The sequence below is a fragment of the Gigantopelta aegis genome, chromosome 14 (assembly GCF_016097555.1).
Source record: "Gigantopelta aegis isolate Gae_Host chromosome 14, Gae_host_genome, whole genome shotgun sequence".
NCBI lineage: Eukaryota > Metazoa > Mollusca > Gastropoda > Neomphalida > Peltospiridae > Gigantopelta > Gigantopelta aegis.
In genome coordinates this window covers 6,556,597-6,580,207 of record NC_054712.1, presented here as the reverse complement: position 1 = coordinate 6,580,207, position 23,611 = coordinate 6,556,597, and the positions used below count along the sequence as shown (strand labels likewise).

The 23,611-nt window shown below is 36.1% G+C and overlaps 1 protein-coding gene across 2 annotated transcripts; it reads right to left on the bottom strand.

Moving 5' to 3' along the window:
• Positions 1–3,622: 3,622 nt before the first annotated feature.
• On the bottom strand, positions 3,623–22,685 carry LOC121388421 (centromere protein L-like). 2 transcript variants are annotated; one of them, XM_041519730.1, is made up of 12 exons: positions 22,381–22,685; positions 19,910–20,103; positions 17,785–17,850; positions 17,147–17,262; positions 16,593–16,677; positions 14,596–14,643; positions 13,303–13,460; positions 11,148–11,235; positions 9,982–10,093; positions 7,782–7,884; positions 6,271–6,333; positions 3,623–5,256 (listed from the first exon to the last, which is right to left on the bottom strand). In XM_041519730.1, the coding sequence occupies exons 2-12, from the start codon at positions 20,016–20,018 to the stop codon at positions 5,179–5,181; spliced, it is 1,026 nt and encodes a 341-aa protein (XP_041375664.1). In that variant the 5' UTR covers positions 20,019–20,103; positions 22,381–22,685; the 3' UTR covers positions 3,623–5,178. The 2 variants fall into 2 exon arrangements, with proteins under 2 accessions (XP_041375664.1, XP_041375663.1); XM_041519729.1 differs by having other exon boundaries at positions 22,420–22,685.
• Between the last annotated feature and the right edge of the window lie 926 nt (positions 22,686–23,611).

The window sequence follows — 23,611 nt, the reverse complement described above, 5'->3', positions numbered from 1 at the left end:
TTGAGGTTTTTCACTCAAAGCATTTTTTTAATTATTGTTATTTGTTCCTGGTGAAACTTTACTTGCCAGTCTAGATTCTGCCCAACCCCTCCCTGCATGATTCCCTGCACCCAGGCCTCAAGTGATAATTTTCAGTTGACTGTTCTTTAGTTGGGCGAGACGTAGCCCAGTGGTAAAGTGCTCGTTTGATGCACAGTTGGTTTGGGATCGATCACCATCAGTGGGCCCATTGGGCTATTTCTCGCTCCAGCTAGTGCACCACGACTGGTACATCAAATGTTGTGGTATGTGCTATCCTGTCTATGGGGTGGTGTATATAAAAGATCCCTTGCTGCTAATAGAAAAGAGTAACCCATGAAGTGGCAACAGAGGGTTTCCTCTCTCAATATCTGTGTGGTCCTTAACCATATAACCGTAACTAAAATGTGTTGAGTGCCTCGTTAAATAAAACATTTCCTTCCTTCCTTCCTTCCTTCCTGTAGCTAGGCCATGATTCTTACATGAGTGACATCTCTATTTCTCATATGCATATGAGACAGGGGTTTGGGGGGGGGGGGGGGGAGGCAAGTGCTGGAGCAAAACCTCAAATTTTGGCCAAAAATGACAGATATTCGGATAAGATGTGCTAACCTGAGACCTTTATACCATATATTTCTAGCATTCTACTATAAAAATTCATGTAAAAATGCGTAGTGATTCGTTTTCAACCCTATATTGCTGTTGGTAGTAGGACTAATGTTAATATTAATAAATGTTGTTATCCAGATTCAGGCATTTTCATTTAATTCGGGCAAAAGCCAGCCTGCCCCCATACAAAAATGGGAGACCGTACGCCTGTCTGAGGTAAATTAGTTTATTGATTATCAAGTTGAGGTGCCATATGTGTGGTTTTTAAAGACAACAACTGAATAGTCAACTGGCCCCTAGTGGTGCTTAACACAATTGGGGTTCTTAGGCTGAAGTTTAAAATGCTTAGTTCTTCATAAGTGTGCAGGATTTAGCGCAGTCGGTTGAGTGCTGTGTCGCAGGATCCATTCAACTGATTGGGTACCCGGTTTTTCTTGTTCCAACCAGTGCACCACAACTAGTCAAAGGCCATCGTATGTCTATGTGCTTTCCTGTCTGTGGGAAAGTGCATATAAAAGATCCCTTGCAGCAGTAGGGAATATGTAGCAGGTTTCCTCTGACGACTATGTGTCAGAATTACCAAATGTTTGACATCCAATAGCCAATGTGCTCTAGTGGTGTCGTTAAAACAAACTTTAACTTTTGTATCAGGCTAAGTACCATGACCTATAGATGACTGTTGACTGTTCAATCTCTGGAGCTAAATGCCATGTATATCTGGATATAAAATAATCCACACCAGATATAAAAAGATGCCAGTTGCACAGAACTAAACACCACAACCTATAGCTCAAGGACCATTAATATTGTACTAAATTTGTGCTAAGCATCACAGCTAATACACAAATAAAGCTAGGAGATAGCTAAATATCATGCAAACCACCTCTACTTGATGATCTAAAACTTAATCCACTTCAGAAATTCAGATGTCATGAAGAAGTTTGTTTTGTTTAACAACACCACCAGAGCACATTGATTAATTAATCATCGGCTATTAGATGTCAAATATTTGGTAATTCTAATTCTATTAGCAGCAAAGGATCTTTTATATGCACTTTTTCACAGACAGGGCAGCACATACCACGGCCTTTGACCAGTTGTGATGTACTGACTGGAAAGAAGATGTACTGACTGGAAAGAAGAAAAAAACAATCAGTTGAATGGATTCGCCGAAGTGGTTCGATCCTGCAAAGCAAGCACCACAAGTGATCGCTCAATTCACTGAGCTAAATCCCGCCTGAGCTTGACGCAAGTGACATGTCCATTTCTGGGGTGGATTAACTGATAGATGATCAAGTTGGTGTGGTATAGATGATATTTACACACAGAGACAGTGAACAGTCAGCCATCCTCTACTATCGGCATTAGCATATAAACAAAGAAAGAAAGAGAGTTCAATTTTTATTTTAACGACACCACTAAAGAAAGAAAGAAGTGTTTTAGTTAATGACGCACTCAACACATTTTATTTACGGTTATATGGCGTCAGACATATGGTTAAGGACCACACAGATTTTTTTTAGAGGAAACCCGCTGTCGCCACATAGGCTACTCTTTTACGACAGACAGCAAGGGATCTTTTATTTGCGCTTCCCACAGGCAGGATAGCACAAACCATGGCCTTTGTTGAACCAGTTATGGATCACTGGTCGGTGCAAGTGGTTTACACCTACCCATTGAGCCTTGCGGAGCACTCACTCAGGGTTTGGAGTCGGTACCTGGATTAAAAATTCCATGCCTCGACTGGGATCCGAACCCAGTACCTACCAGCCTGTAGACCGATGACCTGCCACGACGCCACCGAGGCCGGTTCGACACCACTAGAGCACACTGGTTTAGTAATCATTAGATGTCTCACATCTGGTGATTTTGATATGTTTTAGAGAGGAAACCTGCTTCATTTTTCCATTAGTAGCAAGTGATCGTAGTAGCACTATCCTGCAGAAAGAACAGCACATACCATGGCCTTTGATATACCAGTCATGGTATACTGGTTTAAACGAGAAATAGCCCAATAGGTCCACCGACAGGGATCGATCCTACACAAACAGAGCATCAGGCAAGTTAGTTGTGATTGCACATACTCATGAATGACTATCAAAACAGTGATGGTATCATGTGTTCATGAAAAAGTATGCATATCCTGCCAGACTGGTAGCACCAATTGTGAGTACTGCCATCACATTCATCAAAAAATATGTACCATGGCCTTTCATATAGATGTTGTAAAGAACTGGCTGGAATGGCAAATCCCTCCTCTCCCTACTCCTTAAAATTACATTAATATGTCACTTTCCTTGTCATCGTCAGACCATGACCTAATTTGATCAATATTGCCGCATTTAATGTTTGTATTTACATGCATGTTTGTTTGATTTGGTAATAAATACAAGATAGAAAGTTGTTTGTCAAAAAATAAAATAGTAATAATTGCCTGCATTTTATTTATAAACAAGCATTTTGAGAATACTACTAAACCAATGCATGTCCCCTACCATGCCCAACACATTGTTGCAGATCTTCTAAATTCAAGGGCAATAACTCTGTAAAAAAAAAAGGTAAATCACCATGGATGTTAGAGGGCCGTCCATAATTTTCAACATTTTCACAAGCATACAAACCGTACTGGCCCCTTAACCCCCTCCCCCCTGCATACGGTTTGTACACTCGTGGAAATGTTGAAAATTATGGACTGCCCCTTAAACTTGATCTGTAACAGTACAAATTCCATCTTTTTTTAAATCTTCTAGTTGAAGGGCCATAACTGTCAAAATTTAGTAAATCGCCATGAAAGTCAAACTTTGGTTGGGTCAGTAGGAGACTAATAAAAAGAAATGGGACATTGCTTTTAAAATGTTACGACTATCGACAAGCTCTTCATCCCCATTAATCATAAGGTATACCTGGCCAAGCACATTATGTAATAGTTGAACACTGAACACTCATTCTGCCATTGAATGGCTTGTTATAAAAAAAAGAACAGCAAAATGTTATATATACATATACGTTTTATTTAAATGCACATTACCTAACTAAATTAAAAGACGTTCATTGATGTACAGGTTTTACCATGTATAAAGTAAAGTTTGTTTTATTTAACGACGCCGCTAGAGCACATTGATTTTTTTATCTTATCATCAGCTATTGGACGTCAAACATATGGTCATTCTGACACTGTTTTTAGAGGAAACCCGCTGTCGCCACACAGGCTACTCTTTTTACGACAGGCAGCAAGTTACCATGTATAAATAAGCTACAGTAAAAACACTGAAAAGAGCGACTTAAAAGGGGTTTGTTTTTATCACTAAATCCCCTAGTGATGCCCCTGACGGTTTAACGGTCATTATATACAAATAAAATTAATTTTGATGTCTACACAATATAGTGAAACCTTCGTCAAAGTGTGAAGTCATGGAGTACAAGGTTTTAAATAAATGACAGCAATTTTTCAAAAGGCATTGAAAAAAGCAGTAATCTCAATCGTTAACAATCTTAAGTGTCTATAACTATAGCATAATACAAATTTAATGTTTTAGTGAACATTAAAAAAATTCACTACAATTAAAAATCAAATTTCAAAACATGTTCTGATTAAATCCAGATTAAAACATTTTTATACTTAAAATTATTTCGTAAACAATTTGAAAAACATTATTATTTACAGTTAAAGTTTGTTTTAACGACATTAGAGCACAATAATTTATTGATTATCAGCTATTGGATGTCAAATATTTGGTAATTTTGACATATGGTCTTGGAGAGGAAACCCGCTACATTTTCCATTTTATATCCCAGATAGGATAGCACTTAGTGATATTAAGTTAGAAATAAGTTTTATTTAAATAAAATATAATAAAAGTTTTGTTAAACAACACTACTAATTATCAGCCATCGGATGTCAAACATTTGTTCCTATTTGACACACCGTTTTAAAGGACACTGCGCCCACCGCCTTTGATATACGAGTCACGGTGCACTTGTTGGCTCAAGAGAATGGGTCCAGTGATGTTGTTGGGTCCAGTGATGTTGTTCGATTCCATGACCAAGCACCTCAGGCGAGCACTCTACCAAGTTAGTCCATGCCTCTAACAAGGGTAGAATTTATACTTTAACATTCCCAGAGCCTCGTTAGGATCCAGACAATTGCCCAAGGTACCAAGCACTATTAATGCTATTGGAGATTCGTTTTTAAGCTTAAAGATATTGGGCCCAATTTTTCACACAGGTACCCATTGCTTCACATGAAATGCATTTTGAGCTATTACAAATAACAGAATGAGCACAAACACCATGGCTTAGCCAAAATTGATAATTAATTAATGTATCATTTGGCAAAAAAAAAAGGCAACCCTATAATAGTCAAAAATCATCAGGGTCAATGACTTTAACACAATACACTGTTTAATCAGTAGTGGATCCAGAAAATCTATTTGGGGGAGGGTGGGGGGCAATGACATGTGGCCACGTTCCTGAAGGGATTCCTCGGATTCTCGGGGGGGGGGGGGGGGGGGGGGGGGGTGTGTGGACCGGGTGAGCCGCCACTGTTAATGTTCATATCTGGATGAACTGCTCCAGCGAAAGTTCCGTCAGATATCGCAGAACAGCGGTCACGTGCTTGTGTGAGAAAATCTGCAAATTAAAGAAACAAAACAACTAACTTGTAGTAAACCGGCATCTGTTTATTTTGATATCTGGGTCTGTAACTGTTACATGTTATCAATATATATATATTAATTGCAGTCATATTTTTAAAAATATTTTTTTCTATAAACACCAACAATAATTATGAGAATTCCACACTGATTAACCTTCTGACTACTGAATTAATTTTTGACCAAATTCATGTTGAGTGGGTACAAGTTAATAACCTTTATTAAGATATTTTCACTTTAAAATGTAATAAAATACATAAATAATATTTATATGTGAAAGAGTAGGTATTATTTTTGTGGGTTTAAAATTACGTAAAATATCAATAAAGTTGCCTTTACTTCTGTGCATTTGTGGCCCGATGTCCAGTATTTGTGGCCATTATTCCCAATCAATGTGTTTTAATGTCCACAGTTGTTTTTGGAATTATATTACGATTCATATCCCAATATTTCGTATATTCGTTTGTGGGTAAAACAGTCAAATTTGCTATCAAATTATCTGTCACAATTAGCTAATAAATCCTCCAAATGATTGTGACATTCCACCTTTGTTGTTAAGAGAAAATATTTGTTGAATTCCACTTTTTCAACTAAAAATTCCCAGGTATTTCTTACAGAAAAACATATAAGACACAGTGTGTGTGTTTTGTCACACTTAATTCAGTGTGTTCAAGTTTTGGAAGGTTCCATACTCAACAGACCTACCTCCAGTGTTTTGGGCCTAAACGAACCTGATTACAAAATCTCATTCAATGAAATATGTCTGAACTGGCACTCATGTGAACACCGGTCCATCTGGTCTGTCCTCCTTTAAAGCAGGTAACTTTAACAATCCACTGTGTATGTTACAATTACCCAGCAACTGTCAAATTTTATAAGCTATAGTAACTTCAATGCCAGCTGCATTTTACCATAAATTGTCCAAACTATAATATTACAGAGTAATTTAATTATTTATGTGAAAGAAGTTAAGCATTGCTGGCTTTCTCACCTTTATTTTGCCCGATCCATCACAGTACGCAACAGGTGTTCCTGTACTAGTCAAAGGCATTGCCTAAAACAACCAAAAACCAAATAATAAACATTACTGATAAAACATTAAAAATATATCTTGATTTAAAAATTTTAATGAAAATTTATGATTTTGTTTGTGGGTTGGCAATTAGGCATTCTATATTTTTTTTTAAACCATTCTAATTGCAATAATTATATTAAAATAGTTATTTTTTAGATCTCGATACTTACAGACAATGAAGATGTTAAAGAAATGAGTCAAAGACAGTGAAAAGTGGAGGTTAAGTCATCTGTCTATTCTTACAGAAACTAATGAAGAAGTAGTTGAAGAAATGAGTCAAGACAGTAAAGCGTGGAGGTTGTGTCATCTAATAAAGAAGTAGTTGAAGAAATGAGTCAAGACAGTAATGCATGGAGGTTGTCATCTAATAAAGAAGCAGTTGAAGAAATGAGTCAAGACAGTAATGCGTGGAGGTTGTGTCATCTAATAAAGAAGCAGTCTAAGAAATGAGTCAAGACAGTAATGAGTGGAGGTTGTGTCATCTAATAAAGAAGCAGTTAAAGAAATGAGCCAAGACAGTAGAGTGGAGGTTGTGTCATCTAATGAAGAAGCAGTTAAAAACTGAGTCATGACTGTACAGAGTGGAGGTTGTGTCATCTAATAAGAAGCAGTTAAAGAAATGAGTCAAGACAGTAATGAGTGGAGGCTATGTTATCTAATAAAGAAGCAGTTAAAGAAATGAGTCAGACAGTAATGCATGGAGGTTGTGTCATCTAATAAAGAAGCAGTTGAAGAAATGAGTCAAGACAGTAATGCGTGGAGGTTGTGTCATCTAATAAAGAAGCAGTCTAAGAAATGAGTCAAGACAGTAATGAGTGGAGGTTGTGTCATCTAATAAAGAAGCAGTTAAAGAAATGAGCCAAGACAGTAGAGTGGAGGTTGTGTCATCTAATAAAGATGCAGTTAAAGAAATGAGTCAAGACAGTAGAGTGGAGGTTGTGTCATCTAATAAAGAAGCAGTTAAAAACTGAGTCATGACTGTACAGAGTGGAGGTTGTGTCATCTAATAAGAAGCAGTTAAAGAAATGAGTCAAGACAGTAATGAGTGGAGGCTATGTTATCTAATAAAGAAGCAGTTAAAGAAATGAGTCAGACAGTAATGCATGGAGGTTGTGTCATCTAATAAAGAAGCAGTTGAAGAAATGAGTCAAGACAGTAAAGCATGGAGGTTGTGTCATCTAATAAAGAAGCAGTTAAAGAAATGAGTCAAGACAGTAAAGCGTGGAGGTTGTGTCATCTAATAAAGACGCAGTTGAAGAAATGAGTCAAGACAGTAAAGCCTGGAGGTTGTGTCATCTAATTAAGAAGCAGTTAAAGAAATTAGTCTAGACAGTAGAGTAGAGGTTGTTTCATCCAATAAAGAAGCAATTAAAGAAATCAGTCAAGACAACGAGAGTGGAGGTTAAGTGCCATTGGTCTATACTTACAGAAATTCGGATGAAGAAACAGTTAAAGAAATGAGTCTCAATACTGGACATGAACTTGCTGACTTCTTCTTCTGTAAACATTGTCTTACTCTTGTCGTGTATACTGAAATCATGAAATCAAGGAAAGAAATGTTTAACAACACCCCAGCACATATATAATAATATATATTTATTTATTATATTAGCTAGCATATCCAGTGTAATCAAAGTTCCGTATTTTCCGGCCTATTACACGCAATGGAGTATAAACCGCACCCCTTGTTTTTTGACAAACTTCCGACCTTCGTCCGTACATAAACCGCACCTTTAAATATGCCACATTAAAATAAAGCCACAAACTTAATTACAATTAATTATTGTTTGTATTTAATAATAATAAAGAGATCCATTCTCCCCTAAATTCAAACAATAAATAATTGATGATTGTGTGGCTTTCGGTTTCATTTCACCTAATGGGTAAGATTCGTAAAGAAACACACCGTTGACAAACCCCGCTATTTTTACAAAAATATGAACAAGAAGTTGGTCATGCATTGTTTGTAATCTTGCATTAGTTGCAAAAAAAAATACAAAAACATGATAACATTTTATTTGTTCCAGTATGATTACCAAGTAAAAATTACTAGTTCTCACTCGATTACACGTTTCTCTGTAACCTGACTAGCGTGCCGTGTGCAAACATTACATATTCAAACGAGGTTGGGTCAAGCTGGATATATAGGCCAGTGGCAGTGAACCGAAACTAAGCATGGTCCTGTTGATCATTTGCAGTTTCAACATTGTTTTATTACTTTTAAATGACAGCCTTTAAAAAATATATATATTTGCCGAGAATTACGATATATATATATATATATATATATATATATATATATATATATATATATATATATATATATATATATATATATAATTACATGTAGCATAATGAAATAAGACGACGTTATGCTCTGTATAAATTAGCGGGATAATTAGATTGGGAATGTCAACATGTAATATTACAGACATTACAGGAACACCGATTATGTAATTTTAATTCCCAAGCTTCGTACTGAACTTAAATTCTGATATATTAATTAAAAATATTACAAACAGGTAACAAACAGAGGCATTAAAGATATCAAGAAACTGTTTTCATGTCATTGTTAAGTTTTGGCTTTTGCAATTGGCCGTAAATGGCCATGACATTGTAATTGTGTCACATGACATTGGCTTTTTATCTGCAGTACCCAACATGCAAGTGGGATGTGTTTGCTACAAACTATATAACAACATTAGTTTGTATAATATGAGGTGAGTTACTTCATTTTAAAACATCAGACAAACACATCTGATGTACTACTAACAATAAATGTTACAGAAATCCAACTAAGAAACTTCATGGTCAAGTCTTATTTTGACATATAGTCCAAAGTGACGTAGAATGTGTGCCCCGTGCACGAATTTGACACCGTAAGTGTAACAATACACAAGTGTTGTATTGTTTCCAGCCTGACTAGATTATTAATAAAGAGCCATTCCATCGTAATATTTCAGTTCTAGTCATTTGGTATGCTATATTATTATGAGAATGAAAAAAAGAAAAAGGTGTGGTTTATACGCACAGCGGTTACTGTAAAATTCATAAATAAAGCACAGTTTTATAAACCGCACCTTGCAATTCACAGTAAAATAGCGGCTTTTATGCCGAAAAATATGGTATGTGATATTTATCAGATCACATACTTTCAGAATTTGGTCACTTTGCAAATTAGATGTAAATTAATCGAGGTCACTGCACTACGTTTACTGGCATTTAAGCACGAAGCAATTACATTTTACATCCTGGTAATTGCAATATGTTGCCTGGAAAATGAGAAAAGAAACCCACAACCCCCAACACTTCAAAAAATCTTTCATTTTTCATACCATGTATTTCCACCTACTAAAACAATCTCAGCAATAAGTTGAGTCCCTAATTTCAAGCACTGAAGACGTAATTCTTTTTACTGGCTCGTTTTATTAAAAGTCAACCTATGAAAAATGGCCTTATGCAATTTTAAGAGATCTGACTATTTATGAAACAAATTATTATTTTTAGAACTAGGAAATTACATTTTATAAAGTCTATGAATTCTCAGGATTTTCAAAACCTTTACGACTTAATAATGAACAAATCATTCTGTATAATACAATCATACTAATATAATAATCCACATACCTTTCCCACAATTCCTTGCAGTCGTGTGGGTCAATGCTGTATGTAATTTGCTTCAAACCTTCAACCTCTGGTGGCACAGAATACACCAACTTTATCGGTTTGTTTGTACTATCTACAAATTAAACGATAACAAAGATTAAAAGTTTGTCTTGCTTAATGACACCACTAGAGCATATTGATCGATTAATCATCAGCTATTGATGTCAACCATTTGGTAATTCTGACAGTCTTGAAGAGAAATCCCACTACATTTTTCCATTATGTAGCAAGGGATCCTTTATATGCATCATCACAGAGAGGATAGCACATACCACGGTCTTTAATATACTAGTCATGGTGTACTGGCTTGAACGAGAAATAGCCCAATGGGCCAACCGACGGGGATCGATCCCAAACCGACCATGCATCAAGCGAGCACTTTACCACTGGGCTACGTCCCGCACCAAAGTGTGATTAATTTAAGGACATTTTTATTAGCCAAAGACTAAATGTTGTAGCTAATTTGGATAAAAATTAGCAATTGGCTAATTTGGCCCTGCCTCGTATGTTGATAAGAAATGCAAGTACTGCAATATACTGTAAGTTAGACAATTTTAGCGAGCATAAAATGTTAGCAAATTTAGCAAGGTCATAAAAGATGCAATATTTCATGACACTAAATTTAAAGAGACATACAACTGTGATTAACTAAAGCCACAACAATGGTTACATGATACTGATTGAACCAAAAGGATAGAAAACAACAATAGTTAGGATGCACATTACTGCAATTTTCGACTAATTTCAAGATGTCTGTAAGCTGCATAATATCAAGTTTCATCAAAAACATTATTTCAGCTGATCCTACAACTTAAGCTTATTAGTTTTTTTTAGTTTCCGATATGATGACCTCGCTAAAGTTCTATGTCGCTGATATGTCACTTTGGGATTTGTTAAATTTTAAGATCATTAATATTTTACGATTTACAGTATTGTAGAAATTCATGAGAAATTCAACTGAGTAAACAGACGTAAAACGTTAACAAGACATTTATCGTTTTAAGAGACACAAAAACTAATGGTATTTAAACAGACAAATCTGACATTGAAAAAAGAAAGAAAGAAAAAAAAACTAATTAAAAATAGTATTTGTGTTTCTTTTCTTGTCAAGTATATTTAATACCAACCTGACGCCAGGCCGCTCCACATCGCTACCATCCAGGACAACTGGTGTGGACTCAGTTTGAAAGGAGTAATTCGACAGTCAAACTGCCTCTGCCAAAAAAAAAAACGAAGAAAATAAACAAAATTTAAATTATGAAATGGCATTGAATTTTATAAAAAATAATCAATCATTAACGCCAAACAATTCATGGGGTTTTTTTTTTTTAAAAGAAGAAAAGAATAACAATATCCCCTGCCGTCACTAATGAAATGGAAACCACTCAATTGACTGGTGTATGTCATATACTTTCTCTATTTGCGTGAAATTGCAGAGTTCAGCTCCGAAAACAGTGAATTTGGTCATTCTGGCTATTTGTTTCCATGGTAACAGAATTTTTTTTCATCAAAAATTAAAAGTCTTTCATAGCAAAAGGTACTACTAGACCACTAGATTGATATGTGTACAAATCTTCGTGAATTCATGTTCAGCAGTTTTGGCACTGTGCTTCACAAACAGTGGCTATTTGACAAAAGGTACTACTAGACCACTAGATTGTATATATCAATGTCTTATTATCCACAAAAATATCTTGGTACATCTATGTCCCTCATGAAATCATTTTCATTGTCACTAACTAAAGAAAATTATTTTACATGAGACATAAACATGATACGAAATTGAAGCTCGTTTAATATCCTGTAATTATGACATTATCCTGGACAGTTTTGGAGGTGTTCTTCAGAAACGGTGAATATATTATCACTATTTGTTTCCACAGTAACAGAACAAATACTGATGGACACCTCAGCTCATTGTAAACATATAGATATTTCAACATTGGTCGACGAAAAGATAAGAAACCTGCTGTTGATAAAACAGCAAGGAATATTTTTATATGCACTTTCCATATAGTGCATAGATAAAAGATCCCTTGCTACTAATGGAAAAATGTAGCTGGTTTCCTCTCTAAGACTAAATGACACCCACTAGCCAATGATTAATAAATCAATGTGCTCTAGTGGTGTTGCTAAACAAAACAAACTTTTGCACCTCCGATGAGTGCTCTAGCACTGAGCTACATCATGTCTGCTGACTATGAGAATTTGGATTCCCACAGAAAAAAAAGTTTCAAAGTTTGTGTTGTTTAATGACATCACTAAAGCACATTGATTAATTAATCAATCGGCTATTGGATGCTATTCTGACACACAGTCATCAGAAGAAACCTGCTACATTTTTTCATTAGCAACTAGTAGGTCTTCTAGATTATGGTAGCCCCACTTCTATGCATAGTGACAGTCGATGTTGGGCTAGTAATTAACTACTATTGCCATGCCAGACAGCTAGTGAAAAAAAGAAAATATGAATATCCTGCCCCACCCCCAATGTTATTGTTTTAAGCTCTATCTCCCTCTTTAGGTGACATATCTGATTATTACTATTATTTAGTAAAATTATATTATCTTAAAGTAAAGTAGGGCTAGTGAATTTGTAAGTGTGGCTAGTAAATTTTTTAAATCACTGATCCCATGGCTAGTGGATTTTATAAACATTCTAGAAGCCCTGAGCAATGGATCTTTTATATGCACTTTCCCACAGACAGGACAGCACATACCACGGCCTTTGACCAGTTGTGAACAAGAGAAAAACCCAAATCAGCTGAATGAATCCACTGAGGTGGTTCGATCCTGTGAGACAAGCACCTCAAGCGAGCACTCAACCGACTGAGCTAAATCCTGCCCCTCCCACAGAAAAAATTAAAGAAAGAAATGTTTTATTTAATGACGCACTCAACACATTTTATTTACGGTTATATGGCGTCAGACATATGGTTATGGACCACACAGATTTTGAGAGGAAACCCGCTGTCACCACTTCATGGGCTACTCTTTCCAGTTAGCAGTAAGGGCTCTTTTATTTGCGCTTCCCACAGGCAGGATAGCACAAACCATGGCCTTTGTTGCACCAGTTATGGATCACTGGTCGGTGCAAGTGGTTTACACCTACCCATTGAGCCTTGTGGAGCACTCACTCAGGGTTTAGAGTCGGTATCTGGATTAAAAATCTCATGCCTTGACTGGGATCCGAACCCAGTACCTACCAGCCTGTTGACCGATGGCCTAACCACGACGCCACCGAGGCCAACAGAAAACAAATGAGCCGAATGAATTTATTACCTCCATCCATGTGATAAAAAACTGTGACAGTTTCACTGCACTCTTCATCAGCATTATGGGGTAAAATGTAAAATTGTCTGAATTCTCGTTGATTGGGTTTTCCTCCATGTCGACCCCACATAAAACTGCCGTCAGCAGAACGGTCGAAGATTCCGATTCTGAAAAAAAAAAAACAATATTCAAAATCTGAGGTAAATACAATTTTAGTTAATAGTCCGGCAGCTGAGGGCATAACATAAAATGTTCGGTTATAGTTGTTTTTTTAAAATTGGTATTTATTTATTTATATTTGGGGTATATGTTGATGCTTTAGATGCAGTATATTTATGTTGTCTTGTGCCTAAATCAGACTCATTCTTCTTCTATAAATGGTCCCCAATAATGTGGATAATATACAGATGAATCAACTGTTGCTAATGCATCTAATCAGTGCAAGATATTAGATTAGAAAACAGTTGGCATGTTTTTGGACAACTATGTTTGTAAATAAATATCAAATTTACTTCAGGCAGATCACCACAAAAAACGTACCAAGTTAAATGAATACAGGATTGGTAACTCTTGCTTTGCCACCTGATTAGATGGATTCAGGTGTGTTTTGTTCTGTATAGTTAAATACTTAACCTAGTTAGATGTATATCTGTTTTGTATATAGCTAAATACTTGCCTGAGTAGATGAAAGAAGGAAGGAAATGTTTTATGTAACGACGCACTCAACACATTTTATTTACAGTTATATGGCACCAGACATATGGTTAAGGACCACACAGATATTGAGAGAGGAAACCCGCTGTTACCACTTCATGGGCTACTTTTTTCGATTAGCAGCAAGGAATCTTTTATATGCACAATCCCACAGACAGGGTAGTACATACCAGTCATGGTGCATAGGCTGGAACGATGCCTTAGTAGATGAATACGAGTGTCTCTAGTTTTGTATAATTAAATACTTACCGTGTCAGATGAATACAGGTAACTCTGTTTTGTATAATTAAATGCTTACCTTGTCAGATGAATACAGGTAACTCTGTTTTGTACAATTAAATACTTACCTTGTCAGATGAATACAGGTAACTCTGTTTTGTATAATTAAATACTTACCTTGTTAGATGAATACAGGTAACTGTTTTGTAAAATTAAATACTTACCTTGTTAGATGAATACAGGTAACTGTTTTGTATAATTAAATACTTACCTTGTTAGATCAATACAGGTAAGTCTGTTTTGTATAATTAAATACTTACCTTGTTAGATCAATACAGGTAACTCTGTTTTGTACAATTAAATACTGACCTGGTTTTGATTTTCCTGAGATTACTATCTGTATAGCTTCAGGATCCACTGTTCAAATTATAACAAAAACAGAGAATTAATTTATTGTTTTAACTATCCCCACTGGTTGCTATGGGAAAGAACATGTTTCCACTGAAGGGAAGCGATCCTGCGACCCATCACACCTCAGGCGAGTGCTCTACCACTGAGCTATATCCCACACTGAGCATCCATGGGTCTAATTCACAAAGGTCTCTTAGGCTCTGCTAGACAACAAAGCATCTTCATTGTAAGTCTTTTAGCATTGCACTGCGAGATCGCAAAGTTGCGAGAGTTTAGTGAATTAGGCCCCATATGTGTAAAGTTCTACGACTCAGGTTTAAAACGTAGCAAAAAAGAATGAATGAATGAATGAATGTTTAAAGACACCCTAGCATGACTACGAATTCTGAGAATACTGCTAAAGCAATACAAGTCTCCTACCAGGCCCAACAAATTTTCATATTTTTTAATTTCAAGGGGCATAACTCTGTGAAAAATAGGTAAATTACCATGGAAGTTCTTGAAGCTTTGCGAAAAAAGTCAGGAAAAGCATTTTTGGTATCTAAGTTCAAGGGCCATAATTCTGTAAAAAACAAATTGGTAAAAGTCCAAAAAGCTATATGTGACACAGACAAGACTAAAAACCTTGGACTGAAAAGGGGACTAAAAATGCATCGAATATTGGGTGTTAAATTAAGGTATATTATGAAAATGAAGTGATGATCAGCATCAATATAAAAATGTATAAGTCGTGGAACATTTTGTTTTTAATATCTTGATTAGCGATATTTCTAATTAATCGAAAATTGATTAGCAACTACTGTTTGATGTTTTAAAATTGTGTAGCGATCTCTGAAATTTATGTACTGAATTGCGACATAATACTGAACAAAATGTTCCCTGCGAGTTAAACTACAACACAAAGAATGTGCAAGAAATGTTAAAAAATATATATTAAAAAATGGAATAAAATTCAATATTTCTTAAGAATTTCAACACAAGTTCAGGATGGAATCGAAATGATCCCATTACATTTGTTATTCAGTCTTCGCCAGGAGCAAAATCAAGGCGAGCTGAAGTTGACTCTCCTGAAATTGTGTTAGGCGAGCAATCACATGATGTGTCAAATAAACTGTATTAAATATTTTAGTGAGAGGCGATCAATTTGCTACTCTCCTAAAACCTTCCAGGCGAGTGTGGAGGGGAGTGGGAGTGATCACTTGCCTCTCCTGGCAAACACTGTTCTAAGAAACATACATTTTCTAATTTGCTTAAGATGATTGCACCCTCACCATAATATGGTACACTAACACTGTCACAGTGATCATAATGAGGTGGAGGATCCTTCAGATTCAGAATAAATTAATGAGAAAAAGAAAGCCAAAATCAAAAGTTGACACTGGAAAATTAACACTTCTATCTTGTGCTCCAAGTCTGTAGAGATGGAACAACAGTTCCCACAAGCTAACCAACCCCTCGGCCCTCTAAATTAAGCTGACAGGGTTTTTTAAAAAGCCTTTTGGTAGGTTTTTCAAATAACAAAATCTAAATTTTAGAATGCATACTGACTGACCCAAAGCTACATTTGTAAGATTGAAAACTGAGAAGTATGGTTTTAAAGGTTGCTGTTAGCAATCACAGAAGTTTGTTGTTTTGTTTAACGACACAACTAGAGCATATTGATTTATTAATCATTGGCTATTGGATGTCAATCATTTGGTAATTTTGACATATAGTCTTAGAAAGGAAACCTACTACATTGTTCCATGAATAGCACCACCATCCTAAAGACAGGATAGTACATACCACAGCCTTTGATATACCAGTCGTGGTGCACTAGCTGGAACAAGAAACAGCCTAATGGGCCCCATCAATGGGGATCAATCCCAAACCGATCGCACATCAAGCGAGCACTTTACCACTGGGCTACATCTGGCCCCCAATCACAGAAGGATTAAATGAAACACATTCCCTACCTGAAGACACTTTGATTCCTTTGTTCATATTGAAGATGGCTTTGTCCACTTTGTCAGACTCAAAATCAAAGCCTTTCGCTCGCTCCTACAATAAACATACATCTACATTATTATACTTAAGTTTTCTATGACTGAGCAACATTTTCTTTGACCTTTTAAAAAATTATTTTCAAGGATTTTTCTGCGATCATCAAGAAAATCCACTTACAACTAAAGCTGATGGGAATTAGATAGGAGCTACCAGACTTAAGCATTCTGAGAGTACTGCTAAAGCAATACATGTTCCCTACCAAACACAACAAATTTTCGTATCTCATAAGTTCAAGGGCTATAACTCTCAAAAATGGGTAAATCGCTATGAACGTAAACCATGATCTGTAACTGTACATGTATGGTAAGGTTACACATAAATTTTCCATTCAATATCTTTACGAATTGCAAAAACAAAGTACGGAAAACTATATTTAGGATAGACAGACAGACAAAGATGGGATTCAACGGAAAGGGAACAGTGAAATGAAGAAACCTCACAAACCCCCACTAAAACAACTTACAATGGCAATAAATGATGCCAGGCATGTTCCATATCTTCTCAGGTCAGACGCTTTGTGACTGAACTTATACAGGGGAGATAATCGGTACAACTTCCATGTCTTGTTGACAATAATGTCTAAAAGGGAAATGTTACAATAAAGCATAGTAAATTATATTTTAATTACAGCATTTCCAGCAAAAACTTGTGTAGTGAATCGCGATACGATATTGAACAAAATGTCCCCTGTATTTCTGTTTGTGTATGTAATTCTAAAAGCATTGCACTGGACTCGAAATAATTAAAAAGAAAGAAATGTTTTATTTAAAGACGCACTCAACACATTTTAATTACGGTTATATGGCGTCAGACATATGGTTATGGACCACACATATATTGAGAGAGGAAACCTGCTGTCGCCACTTCATGACCTACTCTTTCCGATTAGCAGCAAGGGATCTTTTATATGCACCATCCCACAGACAGGATAGCACATACCACGGCCTTTGATATACCAGTCATGGTGCACTGGCTGTGATGAGAAATAGCCCAATGGGCCCACCGGTGGGGATCGATCCCAGACCGACCGCGCATCGAGTACTGTACCACTGAGCTACGTCCCGCCCCTCGAAATAATGTATATGTTGTTGTCATGGTTACCTTCAGAATGATCAAGCCTCGCCTCTTCCTGTCTGGTAGGAGTCCTCCGGAAGAAAGATCTGACACCTGAATACGAAAAAACCCAATGAATCTTTGTTGAAAGTTGAATGTCACATTCAAATATCCAAATAAAAAAAAAAAAAAAATAAGGGATGTTTGTTTAATGCTGAGTGTTAAATTCAAACATTTAAACAAAAATTAGGTTTACATTATAAAATTCACTTTTACACTTTCAAACATTTAATTCAAGCATGTTTTAAAGCATAAAAATATATATTAAATATTGTATTGAAAAATCAAAAAACACTTTTTGGCACCACTCTAAAATTGTTCTTCAAGGTTGTTTCTAATTAACCAAAGTGTTTAAAAAATATTTTAATTTTATCCAGCTTAAACATTGACTAAATGTGTATATGCATGTAAACTATGTAAACAAAACAAAATCAGATGTATTTTGAATAAACCATATGGTATGTTTTCAATCAAATTTTAAGGATGACTTCAATTTCAAGGCATTTGCCATGACTCTTTTCGAGCCATAGGATTTCAAATTTCATGGGGAACCTTTTTTCAACTCCATGCCTTGTGATCATGGGAGCCCATCGGAAACTGTTTTTTTTAAATAATTATATATATATCATTTTCACTGAAGTCATACTCAATATAATAATTATGGGAAACAAAATTTCAGTTCTGTGACTTTACCGACACGCTGCCAGAAATGATAGTTTCTGTGAAATACAAGGACCTGCATTTTGCGGATTTCCAAGAAATATTTATAAATCATCAAGTTGAACATATTCTATGTTTTGATGTGAAGTGCTGAACCCTTCTTACTTTGTTGCTTTAAATGTGAAACATTCATTCTCAACCAATTAAGTACTGGAATATGCCTTTAAATCTCACTAATTTGGTGACAACAAGTTTGTTGTCCGTTTCGAACACAGAGAGGTCTTTTTTTAATGCTGTAACAGCTGCTGAAGAGTTGTGGTTGTTCAATTTCAAGTTATTTTAATCTACTTAAAGCATAACATTTCAGTGGTTCCGGGATGAATTGTTTTGAGATCAACATGTTTTGTATGTAATTTAGGCACAATTATTTTGGACCTACATATATTTTGTGCACACGGTTCATCATTTTTATTTTAGTGCAATCTAAAACTGCCCTCAAAATAAGCTGTTGTCAGTATAACTAATAAATAGGTTACATGATATTTTTCATTCACAACCATTTCGGTTATTTACGACTAGTTTTGAAATTTCAACCAGAAGGCAAAATAGGTTACCAATCAGATGAATCATACCAAACACCTAACAAATGGATCATAACACATGACGAATGGATCATAACATCTGACGAATGGATCATAACACCTGACGAATGGATCATAACACCTAATGAATGGATCATAACACCTGACGAATGGATCATAACACCTGACGAATGGTAGAGTCCTGTAGTGGTGTAGTTAAACCAAACACGCTTTATCTTTAGTTCTAGGTCTGCTAAGGACAGGACACAACAGGCTGAACAAGCACATGCAGAAGAGATTCCAGCTACAGTACCCTCTTCCATCCGTTCCTGTGGAGAAGCACAACTGATGACTGAACATGTCACCCAAGACTGCAAAAATCTACAGCAGCTGAGGGACACTACCTGGACAACTACAACAACACTCCAGAAGAACCTGTATGGTATCAAAAGTGATATACAAAGGGCAGTATCATTGATAGTCAACAAGCGAACGAAATGAAAGAAAGAAAGAAAGAAATGTTTTATTTAACGACGCACTCAACACATTTTATTTACGGTTATATGGCGTCAGATATATGGTTACGGACCACACAGATATTGAGAAAGGAAACCCGCTGTCGCCACTTCATGGGCTACTTTTTTCGATTAGCAGCAAGGGATCTTTTATATGCAACATCTCACAAACAGGATAGTACATACCACAGCCTTTGGTACACCAGTTGTGGAGCACTGGCTGGAACGAGAAATAGCCCAATGGGTCCGACAGGAATCGATCCTAGACCGACCGTGCATCAAGCGAATGCTTTACCACTGGGCTACATCCCGCCCCCGAACGAAAAGAAGAAGGAGAACTGCTACAGCTCTATATACCTGTAATCCTTCGGCTCCTTGGTGTCCTGAACAACACAGCATTTCTGCATGCGCTCTGAGAAACACGAAGACCCGACGCAGTCGTCTGCTCACTCTGGGCACTCTCCATTTGAAAAGAGTTGCTCAGTCGCTGTCTTGATTACTATTACTGGTAGCAAGTTATATTTCTTTCATCTACAGTCATCTCTAGAATTCTAAAAATAAAGAAAATCCCATTTAAGACTTATAGGCATTATACATGTATGTACAATATAGACCGTCCAAACTTGGCAGGACACACAGGGCTAGCTCTGGCACTCACCAAATTCACCATTTGCAAATTTAAAAAACAATGGCTAATTTTATTTTAATTTGGTGATATAATTTCATGAAATAATTTATATTTTGTTAGACAATTTTTTGGCAAAAGTTCTGTTTACCCAAAGCTAGCCCTGGTACAATATTTGAAAATGTTAGGTTACCCGAAAACAGTTCACATGATTTTTACATCTCGATAACTTTCTTTTAAACTATTTTGTGCTTATAATTAAGATTCAAGCACACTGTCCTGGGCACACACCTCATCTATCTGGCCTGTCTGTCCAGGACAGTGGGTTAGTTGTTAGTGGTAGTGAGAGAGAAGATGATGTAGTGGTCTTACATCTACCCATTGAGTCATTAAAACTTTCTCTGGGTGGGAGCAGGTACCAGGCTACGAACCCTGTACCTACCAGCCTTATGTCTGATGGCCTAACCACAGCACCACCGAGGCCTGTAACCAAATGTTGAATTATGTGAATTATATCTGTGTTTACAGACTATAAGTATAACTGAAAAATTAACAATATGATTTATGCACATTAGGCTAATTACCCGGTACACATGAACAAAGTGAAGTGGGATTATAGACAGTTGATCAATCATTGAGATGAGATGATAATGTTTGAGGGGCAGCCCAAGTAGTCTGTCTTAAATTAAGTTAAAAGCTAGACGGGCATTTGGTCTGTTACAATTATTCTCTGCCATAAAAGATAACTATTTAACGAAAACAGGCTTTTTGACCAAAAAGGGTCAGTAGGCAAATATTCTTGCTCTAATAGAATAATAATAATCCTATGTTTGATTTTAAATACATGTAACTTTATTTTGATCATTTTTGAGTTTGTTGTTAACAAATATTTCACATACATAATTTGTATATTAATTAGTAATAAACACAGTACCCGACAGCATCACTTTTAGTTCTAAAAAAAGCAGTTTTATTTAATGGTTTCGGACCACCAAGATACAGAGGAAACCAATTCTCCACCACTCCATGCAGGGCTATCTCTGGCACTTGCCAAATTTGCCAATTGCGAATTTTGAAAGTAGTTGACAAATTTTATTTTAATTTGGTGAAATAATTTCATGTAAAAATGTAAATTTTTTAGAAAGTAACTGGCAATTTCTGCAATTTTTGAAGTTTAATAGACAATTTGGCGAAACATTTTGCTCACCCAGAGCTAGCCCTGCATGGGCTACTCTTTTCAATTAGCAGCAAAGGATTATCATCTTTCATATATGCTTCATCCCACAGAGAGGATAATATATATCACAGCCTTTGTTACCCGTTCTAGAGCTCAGGCTGGAACGATAAATAGGTGAGCACTTTTATCACAGGGCTACCTCCTGTCCCTTGCATTCCCTTTCAACGTTTCGTTTTTAAAAATAAGTAGGTGCTGAGGGTTTTTTCCTGTAGACTACTAGTATGCGAGTTATTTGTTATCAACAAACTCAAAAATGATGAATGTAAAAGTATTTAATGCCAAAGATTGGATTGTAGGCATGAGTTCGACCCGTACCCCCCCCCCCCCCCCCCCGGTAAAATATCCGACTGTTACCCCCTATTGTTAGTTTTAGGGTTAGGGTTAATTTAGAGTTAGGGTTAGTTTTAGGGTTAAGGTTAATTTAGAGTTGGGGTTAGTTTTAGGGTTAGGGTTAGTTTTAGGGTTATGGTGAGGTTCCCTCTATACATATATCAATAAAATTGTGTAACAGGCGGAAATCTTTCCTGAACTCTTTCTGGATTGTAATTGTATTTACAGTATTAGAGCGGGATTCTTTGTTACTGAAAATTCTGCATTTTATCTCAGACAGCAAGGCGATTATAACTGTCGAAATGTCCATTTAGCTCTCCAGCAGCAGGGTACTCGGACTGAACCGCTTAATTGACTACCATACACAAGACTGGGGTGAGCTGCCAACCACTGGCTGAGGCAAGTTTGTAGTGGACAAGTTGACCAGCAATTGCATCTATGACCCCTATTATGAGCCCTAAAATACGATATGTGACTTAATTACAAATACATAATTGGGGGCAAGACTTCCGAACGTTCCAGCATTCAGTTCATTCAGGCTTTACCTGGCTTAGGTTTAGGGTTAGGGTTCACTGATAATAATATTATTAGCATGCATGCTGGAACGTTCTGAAGTCTTTCCTATTTGGGGCCTACATGTATTCAGTCACTCCAACACACACGATGCCTGTTTACCTCCAAAATAACTATGGGGGCGTTCCCCTTCGATATTGTCCACAAACACATTCACATTGGATGATTGGTGATTGGATTGGCACTTTTTACATTTCATTCTTGAATTGCGCGGGCTAATATTGAATCATTTATTGGTTTAAAATAAAAATATTCATTTGCCGGTTACATTAGGTAAAATTATTACACTTATTTTTCCGAATAATTTTGTATCAAACAATGAATTTTATTTAAAACAAGTAATAAAGTTTTAGGAGTAATTAAACGAAAAGAACCGCCATCAACTGTCATGAGTTGGTGTGTATAAAATTCCTCCACTAATTTCTTCAGAGCACCGTAGTAAAGTTCTGAGTCAGATTTTAAAATATTACTTTTTCTTTCTTTCTCCCTCCTCTCCCTCTCTCTCTCTCTCTCTCTCTCTCTCTCTCTCTCTCTCTCTCTCTCTCTCTCTCTCTCTCTCTCTCTCTCTCTCTCTCTCTCTCTCTCTCTCTCTCTCTCTCTCTCTCTCTCTCTCTCTCTCTCTCTCTCTCTCTCTCTCTCTCTTTTTGTACCAATAATGTATAATCTGACTGTTGACATTTTTTCCTATATCCGACTTTAACATAGTACCGCACCCGAATCACAGTTTTTCTGGTTTACGCTCGGATATTTTAAAGGCATACTGTCACAGATTTAAGGACCTTATTTCTCTAAAAATGAATAATAAATAATAATTACATTATTTGTTGTAAACCAAATCTAGTTATCGCATCACCGTAACTGAACCATGATGGAGTGAAATCCATGTCATCCCTCTCGGCAATTTTAGTTTTTGAATTATGGGTCATTGCCATAATTCAATTTGTTTTTTCAAAATGTCATTAATAAATGGAGTATGGTGGTTATGGAGATGGTTGAATAAAGTACATTTAGGGACAAATCAAATTATATTTGTTCAGGTAATACTTTGTTAGACCATTAAATAGGTCAGTGGTCTGTGACAATATGCCTTTAATGCAAATTGTATACAATTATTCTCCTATTCCATATCGTGGCATATAATTCGAATATTTCTGTCTCTGTAAAGCTTTATTTCATGTTATATATATTGATGATTTGTCTATTTTATATTTATATCATACCATTGAACATATGATATAAATATAAAATGGACAAATTATTTGTTTAAATATATATATATAACATGAAATAAAGC